The sequence below is a fragment of the Phyllostomus hastatus genome, unplaced genomic scaffold (assembly GCF_019186645.2).
Source record: "Phyllostomus hastatus isolate PE091 unplaced genomic scaffold, TTU_PhHast_1.1 phas_scaffold_1066, whole genome shotgun sequence".
In the NCBI taxonomy this organism is placed as follows: domain Eukaryota; kingdom Metazoa; phylum Chordata; class Mammalia; order Chiroptera; family Phyllostomidae; genus Phyllostomus; species Phyllostomus hastatus.
In genome coordinates, this window is record NW_025334004.1 from 27,832,401 (window position 1) to 27,855,547 (window position 23,147).

At 55.1% G+C, this 23,147-nt stretch overlaps 1 protein-coding gene across 1 annotated transcript in view; it reads left to right on the forward strand.

Moving 5' to 3' along the window:
- Positions 1-12,486: 12,486 nt before the first annotated feature.
- Positions 12,487-23,147, forward strand: part of PLPP4 (phospholipid phosphatase 4) — a 98,072-nt gene continuing 87,411 nt past the window's right edge. The window contains exon 1 of the mRNA XM_045854384.1: positions 12,487-12,603. Within this exon, the coding sequence (XP_045710340.1) occupies positions 12,548-12,603 (56 nt within the window). The 5' untranslated portion in view covers positions 12,487-12,547. The remainder of the gene's footprint in view (positions 12,604-23,147) is intronic.

The following is a 23,147-nucleotide window of genomic DNA, read 5'->3' on the forward strand; positions in this document are numbered from 1 at the left end:
CATCTGGGCAACGGGCATAGTCACGTACAGCTTACACTGTTGTCATAAGAGTTAAGTTCATGGAGACATGTAAGATGTCTGGGACAGTGCTTGGCACAGAGCCAGTGCTCAATGGCAATAGCTATTATTATCACTGCCTTGTGGCATCGTTATGAGAATTAACTGTGGTGATGGATGCAGCAAATTCAGCACAGTTCCTGGCACATAGTAGGTATGCAACGGCAGTTAATTATTATCATCCTTCATCTGATGGATTCTCTCATCCGTCAGGTGTGGTCAAGTCACCTCTGTACAAAGTGTCGTGACCTCACTTGTGTTGTTGACTCAGCCCGAAGGCGCAGGGGGAAGAAACACAATGAAGAGCAGGGTTGAGTTAGAAACCCGGATGACGTGGGAAAGGAGCCTGCCCATCGACGTGGGCTCCCTCGGCTGTCGATACGTCTCTTTGGGTGGCCCCGTGATTACAGTTTAATGGAAAAAATCAATTAGCAATTTTTACTGGGCTGTTATTTTAAGATCAAGCTCCGGTCCCTGATCCTTGGTGAGCTACTCTGGTTTCCTGGGATGTGTATTTGTTTCTCTGATGCCTTCCTGCTTTTTCCCTTCTCTCTCTTGTGGTTTTAAGGCAGTTTGGGTTGGAAAATTCCAGCCGGTGTGGGAGGAGATGAGGGAAAGGCCTGCGTCCAGGGACAGGAGAGCGGCACGTTTTAAGGGCAGACCGTGGTGGTGCAGGAGGGCCAGGGGGAGGGGTCTGGGGGGGTGGGGGTGAGCAAGGAGCTGGGATCTGCCTAGGAATGACCCCACCCTCCTTCCCCTGGCCTGTCCCCATCTCACCCATCCTCCTGCCCCCCCCCCATGGCCCTCCTCACTCATTCTCTTCAGGTATTTCCTTGGTTGGCAAAGAGTCTGTTGAAAGGGTCATCTCTCCATTCCGGGGACCCTCAAAGCCGGGGCTGTCGATGCTCTAGGCTCATAGCTGGCCAGCAGGAGGGAGAGTCTGGGCAGGCAGGCAGGCTCGGGCTGGACAGGGCGGGGTCTGCCTGCAGCCTGTGCCCCGACACCGTCTGAGCTGCAGGGTGGGATGCCTCTTCCTCCTCTCTCAGAACTCCCTCCCGCGACTCACACACAACCCTCCCCCTTTGGAAAATATTCCTTCCAGATGCTCTCGCGCCCAAAAGGGTGGTAACGGCAGTGGATCCAGCACAAGGAAATCTTGATCATTTGTCCTGTTCCATGTATGCACTGTCAGCATTTTCTCATTTAATCCAAGTAATTCCTATATCTGAGGTCATATTATTCCCATTTCACAGATAAAAAAAACTGAGACTTAGAGATATTAAATGGCTTGCCTAGGGCCACCTATGTAGTAAATTTTAATGCCAGGATTTGACCCCAGGTAAGCTCTTAGAAATCTAACTCACGGCTAGGAATTGACGTGAAATGTTTACTACGGGATGGTCCATATTATGTTTGGTTATTTTTTTCTAGACCAGTTTTCTCCAATTTGGAGGGCTTGTGAAAACACAGAATCCTGGGCCCTGTGCCCCAGTTTTGGATTCAGTAGATCTGGGGTGGGCCAGAGACCCTGACCTTCTAACCGGTTCTCGGGGTACGCTGCCCTGCTGGCCCAGGGTCCGCACGCTGTGAGCTACCGCCCCGGACCAACAGGAGCTGCCCCCGTGCGCTGACCGGAGACACTCAGCTCTGAAGACTCCATCGACTCTGGCCCGAGATTCGTAGACATTTTCCGATCCTGTGACCGGGGCGGAGCTGTCCTGTGGGTCAAAGGGCGAGCAGGCGTTTTCAGACCAACAGCACACATCCTTCTCAAGAAGAGGCTTACACGGTGAGAAAACACGCTGTCCTCGCGCAGTCACAGGTGTGCTAACTATGAAGCCAGGAGTTAGCGGCCGGTTCCCCTAGGAAGGACCATAAATGACGCCCTTTGTGGCGTTAAATAACGTTGACCCACAAAACAAAGAAGTTACTCTCTTCCAGTTCCAACGATGTCGGTGAGAGAGCCTCGGGTTTGTGCTGGATCCTTGAGTGTCTCTCAGGTACGCCCTTCGAGCAAAGAGGGAGCAAGCCTCGGAACAGGCAGCGGGGGCCAGAAGTCGCCCATGGTTGTTTTTGTCGAAGAGCTTTATTTTGCCACTGACGCATACGTGCCCCATTTAAACAGCTTGGAGCAAATGGTGAAGACAGCCCGCCGTGGCTCGGCTCGGCTCTGCCGTTTCCCTGCTGTGTGACTGTGGGCCAAGTCTGACCCTCTCTGTGCTCCAGCCGCCTCGGTTTTACAGAGGATAAAAATAGTTTCCCTGTTGTTAAAAGGATGAAATGAATTCCTGCTTATCAAGCACTTAGGGGATTGTCTTGGACATAGAAAGTGCTATATAAGTACTGATCAATAAATACAGGAGTAAATAGTGCACAGATGGTGAGAAATACGGTCCTAAAGCTCTCACGGGGCAGAGAGGGCTGCTGGGAACCCGAGGCTGTCCCGCCCCTGCTGGCCCAGGCGGGGCACGGCAGGTCCCCGGGGCCCACGGCGATGGTGGATTGGGACCCGGCTCTCTGGTCCCCCCGTGGTGCTGTGGCCCGTCAGGGAAGCCGAGAGTGGGCAGCTGAGGTTCCTGTACCAGGTTGGCCGTTGCTTTTTTGGTCATTCTTAACCAAAGATCTAAGGGAGCGGAGATCCGCAGTCCCACCGAAAGTCAACCAATGGGAGTGTCTAGCATATTGGAGGTGGGGCTACCGGGCCAGGAGGCACATGGGATTGGACACCGGGGAGGGGGTGGGGCTGTGGCGTCAGGGAGGCCTGGACCCACGTGAGTGTGCTCCTCACCGTCCCCTTGCTGACCGAACTCACACTCGCCCCAGCAGGGCCTTCTCTTATTGGGCAAATAAGGGGCTTTATTCAGTGAAAGGCAGGTCCAGGGGCGGCATTCCCAGGGACTCCAGTTCTGCGGCGTCTGCGTCTTTAATGAGCACGTCAGTGTTTCGGACACACTGAGTCCGTGGAACATACTTTCGGAAGTGCTGTTTCCATCTCGTTTTAAAGGTGCGGGGGTTGTATCTGTTGGTTTTTATCGGTTTAGAATCTTCTGTGCAATTAATTCTTTGCTGGCAGGAAAAGTCCCTTTTGAAAGGAAGAAAATAAAAAAAAATGCTGCCAGATAGACATTAGCGATGACATCAGGATGAAGAATGAATGTATAATGTGTAGAGAACTTCAAAACGTTAGAGCTTTTTTTTTCTCTCCACTTGACCTCTTTATTCCTTGCCTACTATGAAACATTATATAAAATGCTTCTCGACTATTAGCAAAACATTATATCTGCCTAAAAATGTAGCTAAAAAAGTAAACCTTTTATTATTCTATACGAAAAAGTTCAAACGCATGCGAGGTTCTGTGCCACACGTTGGCACGAGGAAGCCTGGAGTTTAGGATGTCGTAACCCAGTCTTTGTTTTCGTTTCCCTCTCCCCAACTTCTGACATCCAGTGGTGCTTCTGGCTCCGAAAAAGTCGGTTGCGGGGGAAGAACATCTTGTGAGCCGCGGAGAAGAGGAGGTGAACATGCAAATAAGGATGCAAATGAGAATTAGAGAGTTTAACAATTTGCGTGTGGAGGGAGGCTGTGAATCACGGCTGCGTTTGGTTACTTGACGGATGCAAAGGCGTCAGGATGGGAAATTCTCCCGGCAGGGGTTTCTTTTTCATCGTGGTGAGATGTACACATAAAGGAAATGGACTCTGTGAGCCATTCCGGAGCGCACGGCTCTGTGGCATTGGCACACTCATGTGGTTGTGCGACTACCACCGCCATCTGTCTTCAGAGGGTTTTCGCCTCGCACACCTGCAGCCCTGTCCCGCTGAACACTGGCTTCCCATTCTCTCCCCTCCCCCCAGCGCCTGGCACCGGCCTTCCTACTCTGCTTCTGCTCATGCGACCTCTCTAGGTGTCTGTTATGAGAGGAGTCACATAGTACTCGTCCTTTTGTGTCGGCTTATTTCACTGAGCATAGCGTCTTCAAGATTCCTCTGTGTGGTAGCGGGAATCGGCATCTCCCTCTTTTTAAGGATGAATCATACTCCACTGTAAGCACGTTGTTTATCCGTTCATCTGTCAATAGCCAAACGGAGGGAGCAACACACGGGCTGTTGCCAGCATCTGGCCGTTGTAAATAATGCTGCTGTAAACACTGGTGCGCACGTCCTCAGCGGGGGTTTTAATAATAAAAAGCAACGACCCTCTGCCAAGCCTAGTCAGAGATTCTGGGGCTGGCAGGGGACTCGCTTGAGTGACACTCGAGGGGAGATGGGCTGGGTGAGTGGATGGCTGTGCTCCCAGCATCCTGGCCAGGCTCTTCATGATCCCCTCAAGGCTAAGTGTTCTCACATAGCCCGTCAGTTTAGAAGCTCTCACGTTTCTCCGCCCAAGGAGACCCTTAACCCATCCTGTAGGCAGACTTGTTATTTTTCATGGAATGAGACCTAAACATTCTGTCAGATGGTTGGAAAGCACAGAGAAATAAGATGCGGGGGATGGAGATGATACTGTACATGTCGCTCCCCGTCTCTGGGCTGCGTCTGCTTTGTGTGCAGCGTGCACTCGCAGCCGCAGCCTCCGCTGCACCGCGGCGGGGCAGAAGAGAATTCCCGGTGAACTCCGTTCGATGGGCAAGGAGAGGCCGGCGCTGCTGGCCGATTGTCTGGCAGGTGTGTAAGGCTGCAGCTCTGAGTCGCGAGGAGGGAGGACCTGCACCTCAGGGGCAGGGCTAGTTTCTGAGCCCCCAGTGGGAACCCCCCCCTCCCAAATGCCGGCCAATCCCCGGGAACAAGACCCCAGACGGCATACCTCCCGTGTCCACGGCTGCGACTCAGGGAATGGTCACCAGCCTACTTCCTCTGCAAGGTGCTTTCTCAGAGTCGTCGTCCACCCTGGAGCGGCGCTGGGTGGGCAGGCCAGAGTGCCGTGCCTTCTGCTTTTTCCTTCTGGGTCTGGCCCCTCCTTCCGGAGGGTGGCTTTGCTAACCCACTGAGAGGCTGCAGTCAGTGCCTTCCTTCTGCAGTGAGCCCCTCGGTCTTTCGGCTGCTTCTCTTCCTGGGTCCTGCACTCCCCGGCTGGCCTAGTGCTGCTGTAACAAGGAACCTAACGCCTCATTCACCACTCTGCCAGGAATGGATGATCCACATCGTGGAAATAGGCTTTTCCGTAGCGCAGACCTCGCCGTGGCTCACAGTTCTTGTTGGAAGTCTATCGGAATCCACGTGGCATCCTTGTGTCCCGTGTAAAAGAGGGGGTCTTGAACATCACGTCACCTTTGTGTGACCCCCTGTGCTAGGTACCCATCACGAGGCCAAGCGGCGCTTCGGTGGGACAGTTTCTGCTCACCCCTGAATGCTGACATGCTGCTGACGGATGGCTGTCTGTCTGTCTGGCATTTTCTATTTCTAATCTGCTAGGGGGTAAAAGATAAAGGAACCAGTTAGTTAATACTATCATGTAAGAACAAATGAGCCTGAAAGTTGGTGGAGTGACAAAGGGCAAAGGTTTTGACGTCCGACGGCTCCGGGTCGAGTGCTGGATGTGCAGGTTGTTGGATGCCGTCACAGGCGGGTTGTTTCATCCCTCCAAGCCTCAGTTTCCCCATACAGATGGGGAAAGTGGGGGTAGGAATGGTAGCGCTGTCCTGGAGCTGGTGTGAGGATCACAGGAGTTAATGTTGGCCCGGCATCTGGCACACCCGGTCTGTGAGCTGTTACTAGAGTCAATGGGGAGCGGGGGAGTCACTGACGCTGGTGACACCTGTCAACAATGGCGGGACCCTCCAGCTCCTGGGCGCAGTGGTATCCCAGTCTCCTGCCGCTGGTGCATGCGGCTCGTTGCTGGGGGCCCCTCTCCGGCGGTAGTCATCTGGTAGGCTGGAGCTCGGGGACGCTCGGAGAAGTGCGAGGTATAGCTGAGCTCCCCAGGAGTGGCTCTGAGCTGCTGATGGGCAGTTGCCGGTGGATAAGACCCTGGATCCTGGGTGGGATTGGGGGGGGGGGCTCTGAGACACTCCCTGCTGGTGCTGCCCCATGGGACTGCCCACAGCGGTCACCTGCTGCATGATGGCCGTGCGTCGGCTTTCCTCCCTTCCCTGTCTCGCTTCCTCCCTCTCCCGCAGGGCGTCCTGGGACCGCTTTCTAAGTGGGCGACAAGCGCTCAGATCCTGTCCTGGGGGTGCCCCAGGGGAACCCACCGAAGCCTGGCTATGCCTGCTAGGCGCTGCCTGGTTCTCCTCTTGGCACCGCGTTTACTTCCGTTTCTCGTCTGCCTTACCTGGGGAAGAAAGTCTGTTTTCACACAGGCACAGAGCCACACAGGCGAACGGACTTTTGAGACTTCCCTTTGCTGTCACAGGGTACAGTCTTCAGTTGACCTGCCAGCGCATGAGAGATGGGCGGCCGTTGTCTTCAGAACTGAATCAGTAGCAAGCTCCAATACCTGCTCGTTGGGAGAGGTCATGGAGAGGACACGACAGCCGGTTTGCCCCCGAGCTGGGCCCGGGCAATCGGAGGCTCCTCCCCCTCCCCTGGGCGTGGAGTGTCCGCTCCGCCCATCAAGGACTCAGCCTGGAGGAAGTACCGTGTCCCCGAGACCATCTGGGTGGTATGTGAGACTAACCTCCACCAAGGCCTCTAAGATTCTGGTGGGGGCAGGGGGCGGCGTGGGTGGAGGTCCACCTGGCTTATAACCCCCCCCCAAAGCCTCCTAGCAACTTAAACCTGTCACCTACCAAACTGGAGGGGCCCCGCCTCCTTCCTGCATCTCTTCTTTCTCTCCCCACGTTGGGGTCCAGTTTCAAACTTCTGTTCAGGAAGCTCCCGAGGTTTCGAACCAGCGCCCGTTTCATTCCAGAAATCCCCCTCAGGCAGGGAGCCGCAGGACGTTCTGCGGGAAGGGAAGCCTGCCTCCAGCGCAGGGGGCCATCTTGGTGGGACGCGGTCCGGTCCACGCTGCGAGACTCCCCGCCCGTTCCCCTGTCAGCACACAGCTGACTGCCTCAAAGTCACAAGGGCACGTGTGGGCCAGACAGCGGTGTCCTCACTTGTGCATTTGGTGCAAAGAAACGGGCAGAGGCCGGAATTTTTAAAACAACCAGTGCGGAGTGCAGTGCCCCTGACCCCTGCCTGCTTCGTGCCAAAGTCAGGCCGACCCACAAGCACGAGCTCCGGTGTCTGCGCCGGCTCATGCCCGGGCAGTCTTCCACGCGCTGCGATGTAGTAGGCCACCTCGGCAGGTGTACGTTCCTGGTTTTGCAGTTTCTGAAGTGGTTGAAATATATGTTAAAGCTACAGCCCCTGGAGCAGAGCCAGACTGGAAACCACTGCGTTCCGGCATGCAGCGTGCGGGGCAACGCCAGCCCCCAGCCTCGTCTGTCTGCTATACACGCCGCTCGGTTCCCAAGCCCCCCAAGGCCCCCAAGCCCGGACTGGGTGCCGTGCCCAGGACTCAGCACTTCAGTGCTCCGTCTCACCGGGGCCCCCACTGCTCCTCCGGGAGGGTACAATGACCACCCTCATCTTATGGAGACCAAAGCAGAGAGGTTCCGTCACTTGCCCCATGTCACAAAGACGAGGGGGCACAGAGGTGGGGTTCAAGCCTAGGTCTGTCCAGCTCCAAAGGCCTCATCAAGACCACACCTCTGATGGACCTCCGTGCAAAAAGCCGGTGCCCTTTTCCGCCAGTCCACAGATTTATGAACTGTCCCCGAGGGCACAGATGGGGACAGGCGGGAAGCGAGGGCCTTTCTCTTCCTAAAACAGGGTGTCTTTTCGTCTGTATAATACTGATAAACACTGATCAAGAATCATGCAGGATCACGTTCCCTCTTTTTACAACAAGCCAGTTGATGTGTGGAACACACAGTGTCTCTCCCGTACACCTCCCACCTCCCTTAACTTCTGTCTTTACCAACAATTCCTTGGAACTTGAGGTGTCTGCTGTATGAACAGCGCACTGGTTGTTAGTGCAGGACTATTCCTTTTGGAGTGCTTCTGTCGGTGCCCAAGGGCTGATCCACTCACCTGCCCACCCCTCCCGGGGAGCCCTTGCTTTGGAGATGGCACTTAGTGATTACAGGGATACCTGGACGCCCCACCTGGGGGTCCCCTGGCCCTTTGCCTGTTATTTCTTTTTTAAAGATTTTATTTCTTTATTTTTAGAGAGGGAAGGGAGGGAGGGAGAGAGAGAGAGAGAGAGAGAGAGAAACATCAATGTGTGGTGGCTGGGGGCCGTGGCCTGCAACACAGGCATGTGCCCTGACTGGGAATCGAACCTGCGATGCTCTGGTTCACAGCTCGCACTCAATCCACTGAGCTATGCCAGCCAGGGCCCTTGGCCTGTTATTAATCCTCTGCTTCAACTCCAGGACAAACATGAGGAAAACCTTCTGCGCTGCTGGCATCTCCATTTTGCCTTTTCCCTGCGTAGATGAAGGATGTTGCTGGTAGTAATGATCATGAACTTGAAAGGGAGGGAGGCCTGTTACTTGACTCTGGCGTCCATTCTCATTAGCACCCTTCGCACGGACAAAGGGGAAACATCACGTGAATATCACTTATTACTCAAGTGTCAGAGCATCTCGTGTCCCGGAAAGTTACAAAACAGACCTGTGAATTAACTAAGGAGATGAGCGGCAGGTAAAACAGGCGAGGGCCAGCTTTGTCCTGGTGACATCCCTCTCTGCTGCTGTCCCCCACGGACCATTCCTGGTCACAGGTAGGATCGCTGGAGGCCGAGGAAGGAGCGAGGCATTCTGGAACGGAATGCTATTCTACCGCGGATCGGTGGGCAGAACAGCCTCGCTCAGCTGCTCTGCCAGTGTCTGCACCATGTAATGGAGCCCCGAGTCGCTGGCGTCTTGCTGTGGGGGTGTTGATCTTGGTTTCCTAAGGAAACTCGCAGCGTCTGTGCCTCCTGGGTTTCCCACACAGCCCTCAGCAGTGCTGCGCACAGGGAGCCACCTGGCAAACAGAGATCGAGTAGATTCTAAGAGTTCAGTCAGGTCTCAGAGATGGGAAAAGAAGATCCCAATCAAACTGTCTTGATCACAACCAGGACTGCAGTGGCTTAGGTCGCTGGGAAGCCCCAGTGTTGGGGGCTACAGGCACAGCTAGCCGCAGGGCCTTACTCCTGGTCAGTGGGGTCTGATTTCTCGAGGTCTTACCTGTTTTCATGCCTATTAGCTTCACGGTGTGTGACGCCAGCTTTCAGAGAGTCAGATAAACATCATGTACCCTCTTCTCAGAAAACATACCCCGAACTTTACAAAAACAATTTATGGGGGTTTTACGTGCTCCCCCAAATCCCAGCGTTATTCACACACTACGGTGGGAAAACACCATCCCTTTGGGAGTCACACCTGGAGAAGTCGGCTACTAGAAAGCCCGATGAGGCAGCCTTCACTCCTGGTGGGGGGGGCGGTTTTGTGGTCCCCATCAGGGAGGGCTGCGCACTGACCGGCTAACAGCTCTGGAAATCCGGAGGCCCACCTGCCCGTCACCGGCAGTGGTGCTGGGCCGTTGTGTCCAGGCGTGTGTGTGTCCCTCTGTCACTCCTCTAAACACAGTGTGCCCGGCAGGAGACCCTCCTTAATCTCTTTGGGGGAGAATACAGACTGGGAAGATGCTTTTCAGAAGTTGTGCTCCAAGATACGATCTCTAGTCCTCTCACATACATCTTACATATAATGTATATTATATATGTTGTTATGTATGTAATGTATATTATTATATGCCATATAGAATATATTATATGTTATATATATGTGTGAAACTCATCAAGGTCACCTGCACGTGACAGAAAATAGCATGTGTTGTCTGCTTTAAACTTGAGCGGCGAAGGGACGCCCAGACAGGCGGTTTAACATGCACAGACACGGCTGCTAGCTGTGGTTGGGGACCCAACTGCTCCGTGAGGTCCTGGTCTGGACAAAGGCAGAGATGAGCAGAACAACATCATGTGATGCCCCATTTACCAGGTTCCCCCAGTGCTCGAGGTGCATCCATTCACCTCTTCACACAACAAACGTTAGTGTTTACCGAGCACCTGCTCCGCGCCAGGCACTCCCCTACGGGACATGGCAGGGAATGGGGAAACAGGTCCTGTTCTCGCGGCCATGGCCTCCTAGGGAGATCTCTGCGGTGGGCAGCTTGTGTGCTGGGCATTGGAAATCTGCCTTCCCAACACCCCCCCTTCCTTCTTCTGCTAATAGTAACCGACTGTAGCTTAAGACTTCACCCCTTTTCACTGGTTCATGACTGAGATGAACTCAATCAGCATGATTACACCCCAAACTGCAGCTACAATGGCCACATCTCCCCTCTCCACCCCCATCTCCCCTTCCCTGTCCTTCCCCCTCTGTGTCCGTCTCCATCCTCACCACCATCTCCCCACCTTCTCATTGTAGAACAAAGAGCTAGAATGCAGAAGAGCAGGCGTTACGTTTGTTCTGTGTGGGCCACAGAGCACCATTTGGACCCAGGGAGGTAGGCTACGGGCCAGTCTACATCCTGCAAGTCTGTTTGTGCCTGAGCAACCCCAGCAGCTCTCTTCAGGAAAGGGAATGAGCAGTGAGTGAGTGCCACATCCCTGGGGGCATTCAAGAGGACAGGTATTCCCTGAGACCGGCACGGAAGATGCTGATGTACCAGGCTGAACTCGGCCACCTCCTCTGAAATTCCTCTTGGGTCGTTGGTGGTTTCAGCATCTCCGCGAGTTCACAGCAGGTGACCCCGGAAAGCCTGCATGGGCGGGTCCCTGCAGGCAAGGGCCCCATGTGGCCACCTGTTGCCAGGCCGTACTCTTAGAGCAGCTAGGCGGGGGCCAGCGAGATACAAAGCATAACCTCTGGAAACGGGGTTATAAGACATTGTTGCAAAGTTGTGTTCGCCAAAGGTGACCTCGGCTTTTGAAAATAGCAAAAGTCTGGTCGAGATGGGATGATCATACTGGACAATATTGTTTGGGGATTTTTTAAAAAATCCAACAGCAGAGGCACGGCTGTGGAGGGATGAGGGTGGTGGTTCCCGGGACATGCCCAGAAGCGCCCCGTGAAATGCGGGCGATGTTCGCGAAGTGGCACTTCGGGGACCGCGCAGCCGCCAAAGCACCGCAGGGAGCGGCTCTTACACTCGAGTGCCCCATTCTGAAGTGACTTTTCAAACTTCAGTCTCACAGTTGACGGCGACGGTGCTGGTTAATGTTCAGGCGAGGGGCAAACGTGTGTATTTGGTCCCTTATGATAGAGTGTCTCCGAGACGTCTGGGACCTCCGACCCACGCTTCCTTCCCCTGCAAACAATTCACACTCCACGGGGGTCAGGGAGACCCAGCCGGGGCTGCCAGCGGGGGCACCTGGGTGCTGTAGCTGGATCGCTTTGTTGAACCTGCCTTGACTGCTTCACTTCTTCGTCCATGCTCTCGTCAGCTGGGGCAGCAAAGTGGCGCTTCTGGAAGGTTCTATGATTTGGCACAGGTCCACAGCTGGACAGCTGCTGGAGCCAGCCACCTCCGAACCCGTGGAGTGGCCGGCTGTTCCGTGGGGTTTGTGGTCCAGTCCTGCCATCGTCACTCCTATCATGGGGAGCGAAGCTTATCTGTCCCGAAGAGGGACCTGCCTTGATAAATTACTGTGTGTGCGTGTGTGTGTGTGTGTGTGAGAGAGAGAGAGAGAGAGAGAGAGAGAGAGAGAGAGAGGGAGAGAGAGAGAGAGAGAACGAGCTCACGGACTATCCGGGCCCATTCCTAGGGGTCACCTGGCGCTGGCGACATGCGGAGCAGCCAGCCCCCCCCCCCCCCCCCCGCCTTCCGTCGGGGCCGGCGCTCGCCTGGGCGGCTCTTCCTGAGGGAGAAAGGAAGCCTGCGAGTGGCCTGGGGAAACTTCCTGGGGAGGGCAGGGATTCAGGCTGGAAGGGTGTAGGGAGCGCGGAAAACGAAGGGAGGAGCTCTGCTCTGCACGAACAGCGGCTGCCAGGGCTGCCTGGAGCGCCAGAGAGTCCCTACAGCGTCCTGTACTACCTGCCCACGTGCGTGTGTGTGCCCGGGGGTGGGAGCCCGGGGAGCGAGGAGACGCGGAGGGGCTGCGGGCAAAGACTCAGCCGGCGCGCTGCCCAGGGGCCGCCCACTGGCGGGGAGCCGGGGAGCGCGCAGGGGCGGCGGCGGGGCTTCCCCAACCCGGCCGCGGAGGCGGCGCTCGGCGCGCAGGAGTGGGGAGTCCCAGGGGCGCCGCACGCTCGGCACGGGGACGCGGGACCCGGAGCGCCGGGCGAGCTACCGCGGCGTCCTCGAACCCCGGGATCCAACGCGGGAGGTTTGGGTTGAACGCTCCCCGCCGCCGCCCGCCCCCGCCTGGCGCCCGCCTCCCGCCCCCGTCCCCGCCCGCGGCCTGGAGCGCGCCTCCCTCCCAGCCCCGGGTCTAGCGAGCCGGCGCCGGCCGAGCTGCGGGAGCCGCGGAGAGCACCAGCCGCCGCCTACGCGGGATCCGCTCCGGCTGCACCATGCGTGAGCTGGCCATCGAGATAGGGGTCCGAGCCCTGCTCTTCGGGGTCTTCGTGTAAGTAGTGGCGCGCCGCGGGCAGGGGCTCACGGACGCGGGGACCCACGCACCGAGTGTCTCTGCGCCCCAACTTTGTTTGCGCCAACGCGTCCCGCCGGGGCCTGGATTCCAGGTCCCGGCTCAGCGCGGTGCCCGGGATTCGCCCTGTGACACTGAAGGAGACCCTCCTGGCCCCTTTCCGCGAACCTCCGCGCGGAGGTAGCTGCGTGCGCGAGTCTGAGACCCGCTCCGGCCACCACCAACGGGCGGGGAGCGGATCCAGCCGCGCTCGGGTCCCCTCGCCTGAACCTTTCTCCGGCTCTGCCCTGAGCTTCGGGGCTCTCCCCTGGAGGGGACGCGCACCTCGCTCGCGCCCTCGGGAAGTTTCTACTGTGTGAGTTCTGGAGATGGCGTCTGCAGTCTTGGCCCCTGGCTCGCCTCCCACCGCCCCCCGCCGTCCTCGGGGCCAGGCTCGGTGTCCTTTCGTGTCCCTGCCTTTAGCGCCCTGGGTGCTGGCGGGCATTTTCCCAGGAGGCGTTGGCAGTACTCGTCCGGCTGGAAAACTGTTGCTGCGGAGGCTCGGGAAGTTGGGGGTCCGCAGCCCAGGGTGCCGAGTCCACGTCCGCTTAGGGTGCGGGCGGGGGCGCTTCTGAGGCGGCAGCGAAATGCACCTGCTGGCTCCGAACGTCCGGTACCTGCACACAGAGATCCTGGAAAGAGGAGGGTCAGCCGTGGCACAGGCTTTTCCAGAAACGTCGGCGCCCCTGGGCCCGCTACCCGCCGGCCTCCCCCGGCGCCAGCGTCAGGGGGCTGCCGCGCCTCTCTGCCTGTCAGACCCGAGCCCCAAACAGCAGCGCAGACCCCTTGACCTCCCGGCCCCGAGGCGCTCACAGCCGCACTTGGCTCTCAGGTCCTCTTTCCCCTGTGGCCGTGGCTGTTTCCGGGCACATTTTAAATGGCACAGTCGCACGAACTTTCTGGATTTGCCAGGTTGTCTCTGCTTGTTGGTTTGACTGAAAAGCCCAGGGAGGCATCCCACACCGGGGGCTCCTCTCCGGATCTGTGGATCTGTGCCCGGGACCCAGAGTCATTGACGGCGGGCCGGAGACTGCGAGCTGACTCCCCCCACCCACCCCGGGCGGCCCAGAGGGGTGTCCACATGGGAAGCAATGCCCTTTCTTGCACGTTTTTCTTCACCAGGGATGAAATCTCCCCCCGAGTCTTTATTCACACCAGCAGGAAGGGCCGTGAGCTCCCCCTCATGCAGGCAAACGCCTCGTCCCTGCTTCCCCAAACACTAGTGTGATTATTATCAGTGGGAACGGGGAACCAGGAGAACTTCAGTGGGTCTGGGCGCGTTTGGGAACACGGAAAGCTCGCTTCCCTCCTCCGACTCTACTTTTCCCCTTTGGAATAAACATTACAGCTGGTGACTGCCGTGTGGTCCTGGGGCAGAGCGGTGTGGCAGGGGGGGCTGGTTTCCAGTGGGCAGAGAGGCTAAGCCTCATTAGGTTACTGCGTGACAGAGATGACAAAGTGTCCGGGGCACGTGGGATTGGACATTTGTTGGGTGACTGTGAGTGGTGCCGTGGGCAGCGGCGGTGAGCCCCAAGGCTGCCTGGTCTGGTTGCTGCTGGGAATCCTCAGATTAAGAAAGAAAGGGTCCAATAATGTTTATATTGTTTTCAGATTTTCCTTCAGACCTCCTCAAACATTTATGAGATGTTTACGAAGATGTAACGATCTTTGCAGTGGATTTGAAATTTTGACAGTTCTTGTTTCTGTGCTTCTTGCGTCCTCTCGGGATGTTACGTAAAAGCCAGACAGCCGGTGTGCGTTCTTTCCTCCAAACTTCCCCTGCGTATTAATTACTTAATGGGGAGTCTGCTCTTCCCAAAGGGAAACACTCGGGCATTGATGGCGTTTTTGGCTGATTCTCCCGTTTCCTATGGAATGGGAAATATTAGCACTGTGTCAACTTGTAGCTCCTCTGCACCGGCTGCTGGTGCAAAGACCAGTTTTGGGATGGGCTGGGGGACCACCCTGGGGTGAGTGGGGGGGATCTGCCATCCTCAAGCAGGTGACGGCTCCCCGAAGGACAGGCTCAGAGCACCCAGGTACAGACGGCCCTCTGTGTTCTCACATGCGCCTCTGGCGAGATGACAGGGGCTGACTTCTGGGGGAAGTGTCATTCTTCCTTTCGCCAGCGCTGGTCGCATGGCCAGGTTCCGTGGCTGGTCCTCAGCTCTGCTCAGGAAGCCGGGCTCAGCCGCAGGGCCTCGCCTGGGTGGGTCTGGAAAGCGGAATCCAGCTTCTCCACGGCTGAGTCCAGTCTAGCTGAGATAATCCACCTGGTTCTACTTGGGATTTCGACCCTGTTTATATCCCGGGATAAGAGAATAATTTTACGGGGTGGGGGGTATCTCACTTTGCAAACTCGTGCCTCTGGGGAAACGCCCTCTGGGGATGCGCCTGTCCTTGGGCCACGTGGGTTCTGCACGAGGGCAGGCCCCCCGCCACGTGCTCCTGTCTCGACTGAGGTGGCACTGGTGAGGTGCATTGGGCAGCCATGGGTAGGAGGGACAAACGCTTTCCCAGGCTCACTTAATGAAGGAGCCAGTTCTCGGTTTGTGGAGCAGATTTTGGTTGATTCAGAATCCTCAGAAGGTGCTCTCCAGGCAGCCCCCATAGACAGCCTGAGAGGTGCTCAGTGGTGCCTGGACAGTGCTTCCTAGGAACTTCAGATCGCTGGGGAGAACGCAGGAACGAGGGCTGCACGTCGGAGCTGGCACAGAGAGTTTGACCGAACAGGGTGTAAACTGGTTAGAGGAACGCCGTGTTTGGGAAACACCGAAGTACCGGTGCGGTGTCGAGGCCACACGCAGCACTGTGAGGCTTGTGGGCCCGGGGGTGCCTTTGCTCTCCCGTATGGACCGAGGGCAGAGCCGAACGCAGGGGCCCAGCGGGCATCTGCTGCCCTGTGGCCACCCGGCATTCCAGGAGAGATCCTGCGAGCATGTCTGCAGACGCCCAAGCCAGCGCCGGACCTTGCGGAGCAAGCACAGTGTGGGAAGAGGGGTCACTCCAGCTCTGAAATCAGGCTCTTGGGATGACACCTCAACAGTGTGTGTGGGGGAGTGGCCGTTGTGGCTCACATCCTCTAAGTGATGGGACTAGGACGTGTTACTGATTTCGAGGAGTCTTAGCTCTTTGGATCCTGGAGGGGCACGATGCAGTGAGTCCAGTGCTGCTAAGAACGTCAACGGTCATGTTGAACAGTCATCGGCAGCCCCCTTTGTCACACGGCTGTCGGCCATCGCCCTCCAGGACCAGTTAGTGCGGAAGACTCTTTGTCACGGCTCTGCAGAAAGGATCCTGGAAAGAGGATGATGATCTGAAATGCTGGCCTGGGGGGAGGGGATCCGTCTGTTTCACCTGGGAGCCCGGGGTCCTCGGTCCTTCCCTCAGTCCCTCCCCTCCCCTCTCTCGGCCTCCTCGTGGCTGCTGGGGGTTCCCTCCCTGGGATGTCCCCCCAGGAGCCGTGGGCCTGCTCAGGATGCTCTGTTGTTCAGGTCCGTGGTGTTCGTCTCACTTCCGGTCAATCCAACATCCTCCTCTGAGTGCTTCCTGTGTGGGAGGCCCGGGCAGGTGCTGGGGATGACGGTAAAGAGAGGGGGAGGGCTGCCAGGGTGCCCATAGTTGGATAGACCCAGTGCACAGTGGACTGTGGTTGGTTATTCCACCCCAAAACCGTGCACTCACCGGCTTGAAAGTTTCTCGCCTCCACACATTTCTCTCTCATCACTTATTCAGTTGGCAGCTGCTGATTTGGCACCGTCTAGATGCTTGCACTTACAACGGTTATTTTCCTTCCCCTTTATGAATAAACTTTGGTTGGTGTAGTTCTAACTGGGCATGGGGGAACTTGGTGCTTTAGCTGGTCCAGGTGACTTGCTTGGGGGGGTTGGCTCGCAGGTGGATTTTTGGAATACTGACAGTACCTTGTGGATCTTTCGTTGTCACCCCTGAGAGTCCCGTCCAGGACTCAGGCCCGGGCCGCTGTGGTAGCTGGAGCAGAGCGCTCACTTTACCGAAAAGGAGGGACTAATTAGGGATGAGAAGGAGGAGACAGGCACCAGGGAAGGCCGTTCAGAGCTGACATCTCACCTGAGTCTTAAGCACCGAGTGACAGGCATAGAGGACCTGGCCCAAGGACAGTCCTTCGGACGGAGTGTCCTGGGGTGAGGACCTGGAGGCCTGGACGCTCATTTTGGGTGGCTGGGTGGCAAGGTGTGGCCTCGGCACAGAGTGTGTGTTGGGAGGGGTGGGGGGTGGTAAGAGTGGCCGGAAGTGGGCCTGAATGTGACGGTCCGCGTGTGCTGCTGGGAGGTGGGGACGGTCCCTCCGAGGCACCGACTGGGGCCGGACTGTGTCAGACTGCACCCCGCGGTGAACAGTGACGGCCGCCGCGGGCACACACCGTTTATCCTTGCGAGTGACAGTGCACAGCCCCGTGTGCTGTCTGGGAGCCACGCTTTACTCTGCTCCAGTGCAGTTGGTCGCCTGCCCCCCGTCTGGCTCGGGACCGTCCACTGGTGGGCAGTGGGGGCCACATCTGCATCTCGATCCTCCTGACCTCTCGCATTCCCAGCCGGGCACGAGCGAGGTCGGGGCCGGGAGTGTTAGCACCTGCCCCGCCTGCCCGATGGTCGTTTTGATAGACCTCTGAGTGTCCCGCGTCCGTCCCGAGCAAGGCTTCCCACAGTGCGGTCTGCCGGCCACCTCTGCCAGGGTCACCTGGGCCCAGCGCACACTTACCTGAACCAACACATGGACTGGAGCCCTGGGAATCTGCATTTTCAACAGGGGGCCTCCGTCCGCCACGTTTGGGAGCCACTGACGTGCAGTCGGTATCTTCTTGTGACCGAGGGTCTCCTCTGGATCTTCTCGCCTTTCTGGCCACGCAGGAGACCACCTGTCCCAAACGGGTGGGGCTGAGTGGAATGTGGGTGGAATGAGGGTGGAATGACAGGTGTCACCTCCAGGTCGAGGCAGCACAGATCCCCACGGTGGCCTGTTACTGTCCTCCGTGGGCGGCGAGCATGAAGCTGTGCGTTGAGATGACAAGCGGCAGGACAGCTGCCGTGGAGCTGGAGCGTCGTGACGTTGGCAGTGGACTCGGTGGGGGAAGAGCAGCCGTCTTGGCTGCGGTCTGGCGCTGACGAGCCGCTGCAGCACACGTGTGTCCCGTGTGACGCCCGCACCTGCGGCGGTTCTGCTCACTCGCCGGAGGTGAAGGGGTGTCTGGGGCCAAGTGGTGGGGCGAATGGCCGTGGACTTGGGAGCTAGGCAGGTCTAGGTTTGGGTTTTGGCTCTGCCTCTAACTAGCCGGTTGCCTGAAATCTCTGGGTCTCAGGGTTTTTTCCACGTGGGAAATGGGAACAATTCTTACTTCATTGGGTTTTCTTAGATCGGGTGTGCCTGTGGTACACGGGACAAAAAGATCCCTCCTCCCCACTTTTGCGAATCTCTGTCGTGGACACGAGTGGTCTCGGAATGGCAGTGTGCAGAGCGGTCACAACCGGGGCCTCTGCCCCTGGGGCTCCAGGCCTGGTTTTGCCTGTCACTGGCTGTGTGAGCCTTGCAGGAAGTATCTCTCCAGCCCAAGTCTCTGTCCCCCATGTGTCCAGTGCCCGTCCTAACAGTGCCCACGTAGGCAAGGCTGGCGCGTATTCCCCAAGAGAGAACTCAGCTCATTGCATGCGCTCGACAAATCGTACCGTCGTTACTGATTTCCTTTTATTAAGATGAACTCACAGCGTGCAGTAAAGAGGAACGCCGTAGACGGAGAATGATATTCTTATTATAAAATGGTCACTCCAGGGTTTCTATAAAATAATAAACTCCGTTGAGCGTGTTTGAGCTGGTTTCTCTCAGCCCCTACAGCAGGGATCCATGTCCCTTGCCCTGGGTCCACTCAGCGAGCCGAGGCCCCGCGTAGCAACCTGCGTGGCTTGCTGTCTCAGGTCGGCCTGGTCTCAGCCCTGCGCTGTCTCGTTGGTGACTTAAACTGCTGGCCGTTTGCTAGGGCGATTCCAGGACGTCGAATCAGGAGAGCCGTCGGCGTAAGTGCATTAGATCACGCGTCAGGACAGTGCTGTCCCCGTACAGAGTGCCGTGAGGAGCCTGGGGCATGAGCGCTCTTTTCATGGGCACCCTCCCCGCCCCCAGCCGATGGGTGCTGCCGCCGGTGGGCGGAGGGCTCCTCCCTCCTGGGAACACCTCTGCCTTGTCCTCTCAGAAGTGGGGTATCCTTCCGTTTGAAGTGCTGTCTGCCACTGTAAACCGAGTCGGCGGCACCCCGCGCTCTGAGACAACGGCCAGGTGTCTGCACAGGGAGATAAATGCTTCTGGCACCGCGAAAGGGGACCATTCGTTTCATAACTTGTGGGTAACATTATCGCAATTACTTATAAAGATTATACCTTTTATGACTCACACAAGGCTCATAAAGTCTCCGTGCCTCCATTTTTTATGATAGTCCTTTTTTAAAAAAAAATGCGAAAGTCATCTTAGTAATAATCCTTCTTTAAGAGATACAGTCCTGGTGTCCTGTGGGTGGATTGGTTCCCAGTGAGGAGGTGGGTTCAGGCAGGACCGTGACTGCCCGTGTGTCCTCATCAGTCAGCTGAAGGCACAGAGGGTGTGTATGTGTGTGTGTGTGTGTGTGTGTGTGTGTGTGTCGGGGGGGAGGTGGGCAGGGGAAGGTGCCCGGAATAGGCGGGCGGCGGAGACGAGCTGGGAGGGTGGACATCAGGACCGGCTTCATCGCAGACTTTCCGTATGTGACAGTGAAGACTTGTCCCACGGCGGGGAGGGACTGGTGGTGGCTCTGTCTCCACCAAGGAGAAAGGGGCAAGGGAGGGGGCCAGAAGGGAGCTCAAGGGGAGCTTTTGGGTTGGTTTTCAGAAAAGTACTGTCTGCCAACTCATGCTGGACGTTTCTTTCTCCTTTACCAGAGGGTTTTAAAAACGCGTTTTTATCGAAATATTAATTTAAACCACATGAAATCGCTGTTCTTTGACTCTTTTGACCTAAGAAAATGGGAATTTCATTTAATTCAACCTAGACATCACAGGCACACAGGAAAGTACACGATTCATAATTGCATGGCTGCCCGGAGCGGTCCTCACCCACCCAGTCCCGCCCACCACCTCTGAGGGTCCCGGCCACCCTGACTTCTGGGTGGACTCATGCAGTGTGGGCTCTTGGGTGCGCCTTTTCTTGTTTGTTTGTTTTGTTTTGGCCTGGCACGTTTGTGCAATTCATCCACACTGTGTCCTTGTGTGTAGTTGTAGTTTGTTCATTTCCATTGCTGTAAGCATTTCATCGCCTGCCTGTACCTCTGTTTGTTTATACATTTCACTCTTTATGGGTATCTGGGTTATTTATTGCCTTTGGCTGTCACACGTAATGCCTCTGTAGGTTTTGGTGAAGGTACAATGTTTGGAACTTCTGTTGGGTCTGCACTTAGGAGTGGAAACGCTGGGTCATTCATCTGAGGATTTTGAGGAAGGGCTTGGCTTCTCGCTGTCCGGGCTAATTCCGAACGAGAGTGCTCACCCGTGTGCTGCTCCAGTCTCCGTCAGCCGCCTTCTGTGCGGCACGTGGTGGTCCGGGGGAGGGGCACAAGGAGGCCTGGAGCTGGGTGCCCCCTTTGCAGGAGGGTGGTCCGCTCCTGGGCTTTGGAGTGACATCCTGACCGCTGGTTATAAAGATGTGCCCGATAATCTTACAGTGTATCTAAGCGTCTTGCTCTGTGTCACGTATCACGTCCAGGGAGGCTGTGGGGAGGAAGTGATGTCGTGTGTGTGACGGATGCTGGCACCTGGCGCGAGTTAAAGCCGATCTCCGTTCCTTCCCCCAGCTGCCTTCTCTCCTGGGAGGGGTGGGGACACAGGTCACTCGAAAGACTCCACAATGGAGAAGATATCACGACGTGGTAGGAAGCGGGCAGCTCTCAGCCCCGCGGGAGAGCTGACCCTTGAACTAGGAATCAGGAAGTCTGGGGGAGACATTCTGAATGATTGTCCAACACTGGGAAGAGAAGGGGCCCACGGGTAGGTATCTTTGAGCTGACCTGTATCTCCAGCTTGCGGGGAGGGAGGGAGGGAGGGAGAGGAAGGAACGGACACGGCTTTGTGCTAGGTACGTGGCATGCCTTAGATGATGGAGTCTTTGCACCTGCCCGGAGGTGGTACTATTGTCCTAACTGACTGAGTGAGGAGCTGATGCTCCTCATGCACAGAGAGCTCTTACCAGTCAGTAAGAACGGAGAAGATCTCTACCACAGGAGAATGGGCAGCGGATAAGAACAGGGAACTCCCCAAAAACATGAATGACAGATAGGATGCACCTTTAAATCTGTGATTTCCACGGAAAGGCAGATATGCATCTGAAAACAACAAAATAACACTGAATGTGGATCAGCACAAGCTTTTTATGTGCTGCCATGAAAAGAACATGCAGCCAGGAAACTTAATTATGCAGATGAGTCGTGAGGATGCCCACCCCTGAGGTTAAGCGATACAGAGCAAGTTGCGCAAGTGTGGGCAGTGCTCCTGCAAGGTGCTCAGGCAAACGGCAGAATGCACGTGGGTCTGCTTCTGTGACAAAGAGGTTGATGAAGATACACACACACAAAAATCTTAATGGTGGGTTTTCAAGCCGATGGAATTCTGTAATATTTGCTTTTTCTTATACTGTTTATGGTCTACACTCTTTTACAGTAAAATTTATTCATTTTGTTCATAATCAGAAGAATCCACGTAGCTGTGTCCCGCTGGGGGCAGAAAAACGATGACGCGTCCTCAGATAGGGCCCTGGGTGGTTCTCGGTGGTTGCTTCAGAAACATCTCGGGGGAGCATGTGTCAAGAATCAACCTCTCTATGTTTTATGTCAGCTGAAATGTTTAAAGAAAAATCAAAACGTGAGGCTGAGCCCCCAGCATGTGCAAGCCTATAGCAGGGCGGGTGGGGGCCAGTGCCGTGGCAGGAACCGCACGTGGGCACAGCCCCCGGCGGAGCTGTGGTGCGCGAGGCGGCCCCTGCCCTGTGACCCAGACGCGTCAGAAGCATGTGTCGAGGCGTTACTGTAACAGACGCAAAACCCTTCCTGCGTGAAGGTGTTCACTGCCGCGTTCTGTACAGTGCAAAGCAAATACGTTTGTCAGATAAAAATAAGTCAGTGAAAAAACTCCAATGGTCAAACTTTGAAGAATGCAGTGGTAAATTATATGGACACAAAGAGAAGGTTATAGAGCTTTTAGAATAATCATTTTGAAAACCATGAAGAAATGCAGTGAATTTTATGAGGTAATAGAGAAAAGATCACTATATGAAAATATATCTCAGACAGCTATCTGAAACATGGCTGATTTGAGCAAATATTAGAAAGGTTTACCCAAAAAGTGAATGTAAGGGGAATGAATGTGTAATCCCTCGCTTAAAAATTTTTTAACTTTATGAAGTAGCTGTAAAAATTAAAACAATACAAAAAGTGTAAGGTTCTCTGAGCTCATACCTCTTTCTGCCAGTTCTATTCTGTTCACTTTTTAAACTTTTAAACACATATTTCTACATAATAAAAAAAGAAACTGGGAACACATTTTATCTATAGTTTAGCATATTTTAAACTTAATTGGTCTTGGAGATATTTTCTATCTATATGGAACTACTTGATTCTTTTTAGTGGCTATCTGGTATTCTATTGTATTAACTTCTTCATGGGATTTTAGGGTGTTTTCCTTTTTGGCTATAACAAACAATATTGCAGTTTTGCATGCCTTGTAGTGCACCTGTTAAAGTATTGTTGTGATAACTTTCGGCAAATGAAGTTTCTTGGTCAAAGGCCACATGGATCTTGGATGCTGCCAATCCTCCACCTGAAGGGCTGGACTTAATGCCACCCACAGTGCGAAGGTGTCTGTTTTTCAACATCCCTGCCAATGCTGGATGTCATTAATGTTTATTTTATATGTATGCCGTGAGAGGGACTGCCACATTCGCATCATTTCACTCGTGTATTGGCGACTTGTATTTTTAAATGAAATATCTGTTGCCTTTCATTCATGCTTTTATTGGATCTTTCAGTTTCTCTCACCATTGTGTGAGAGTGCTTTCTGCTTTAAAGACATTAATCTTTTATTACTGTACGTATTTTTTTCCATGTCTATGGTTGACTTCTATGTTTCTTTTCAATTTCTACTATTAGGCACGTTTTAATTTTTATGTAGTCACATCTATCAATCTTTTATGGTTTCAGAGTTTGTGTCTATTTAGAAAGTAATTTCTCATCTAAAATAGAAATATTTTTCCATATTGTCTAGTGCTTTACACTGTTGTGCTTTAATTTTAATTCTTTAATTATAAGAAATATTTTTAATTTACGGAGTGAGGATGAGGATTTACAGTTTTTCTTGCACATGGTTTGTTAGTTATGGAAAGAGACACCGTTTCTCAGTGAAACCATTATTGGATACAAACTTTCCTGTGTCCATGGC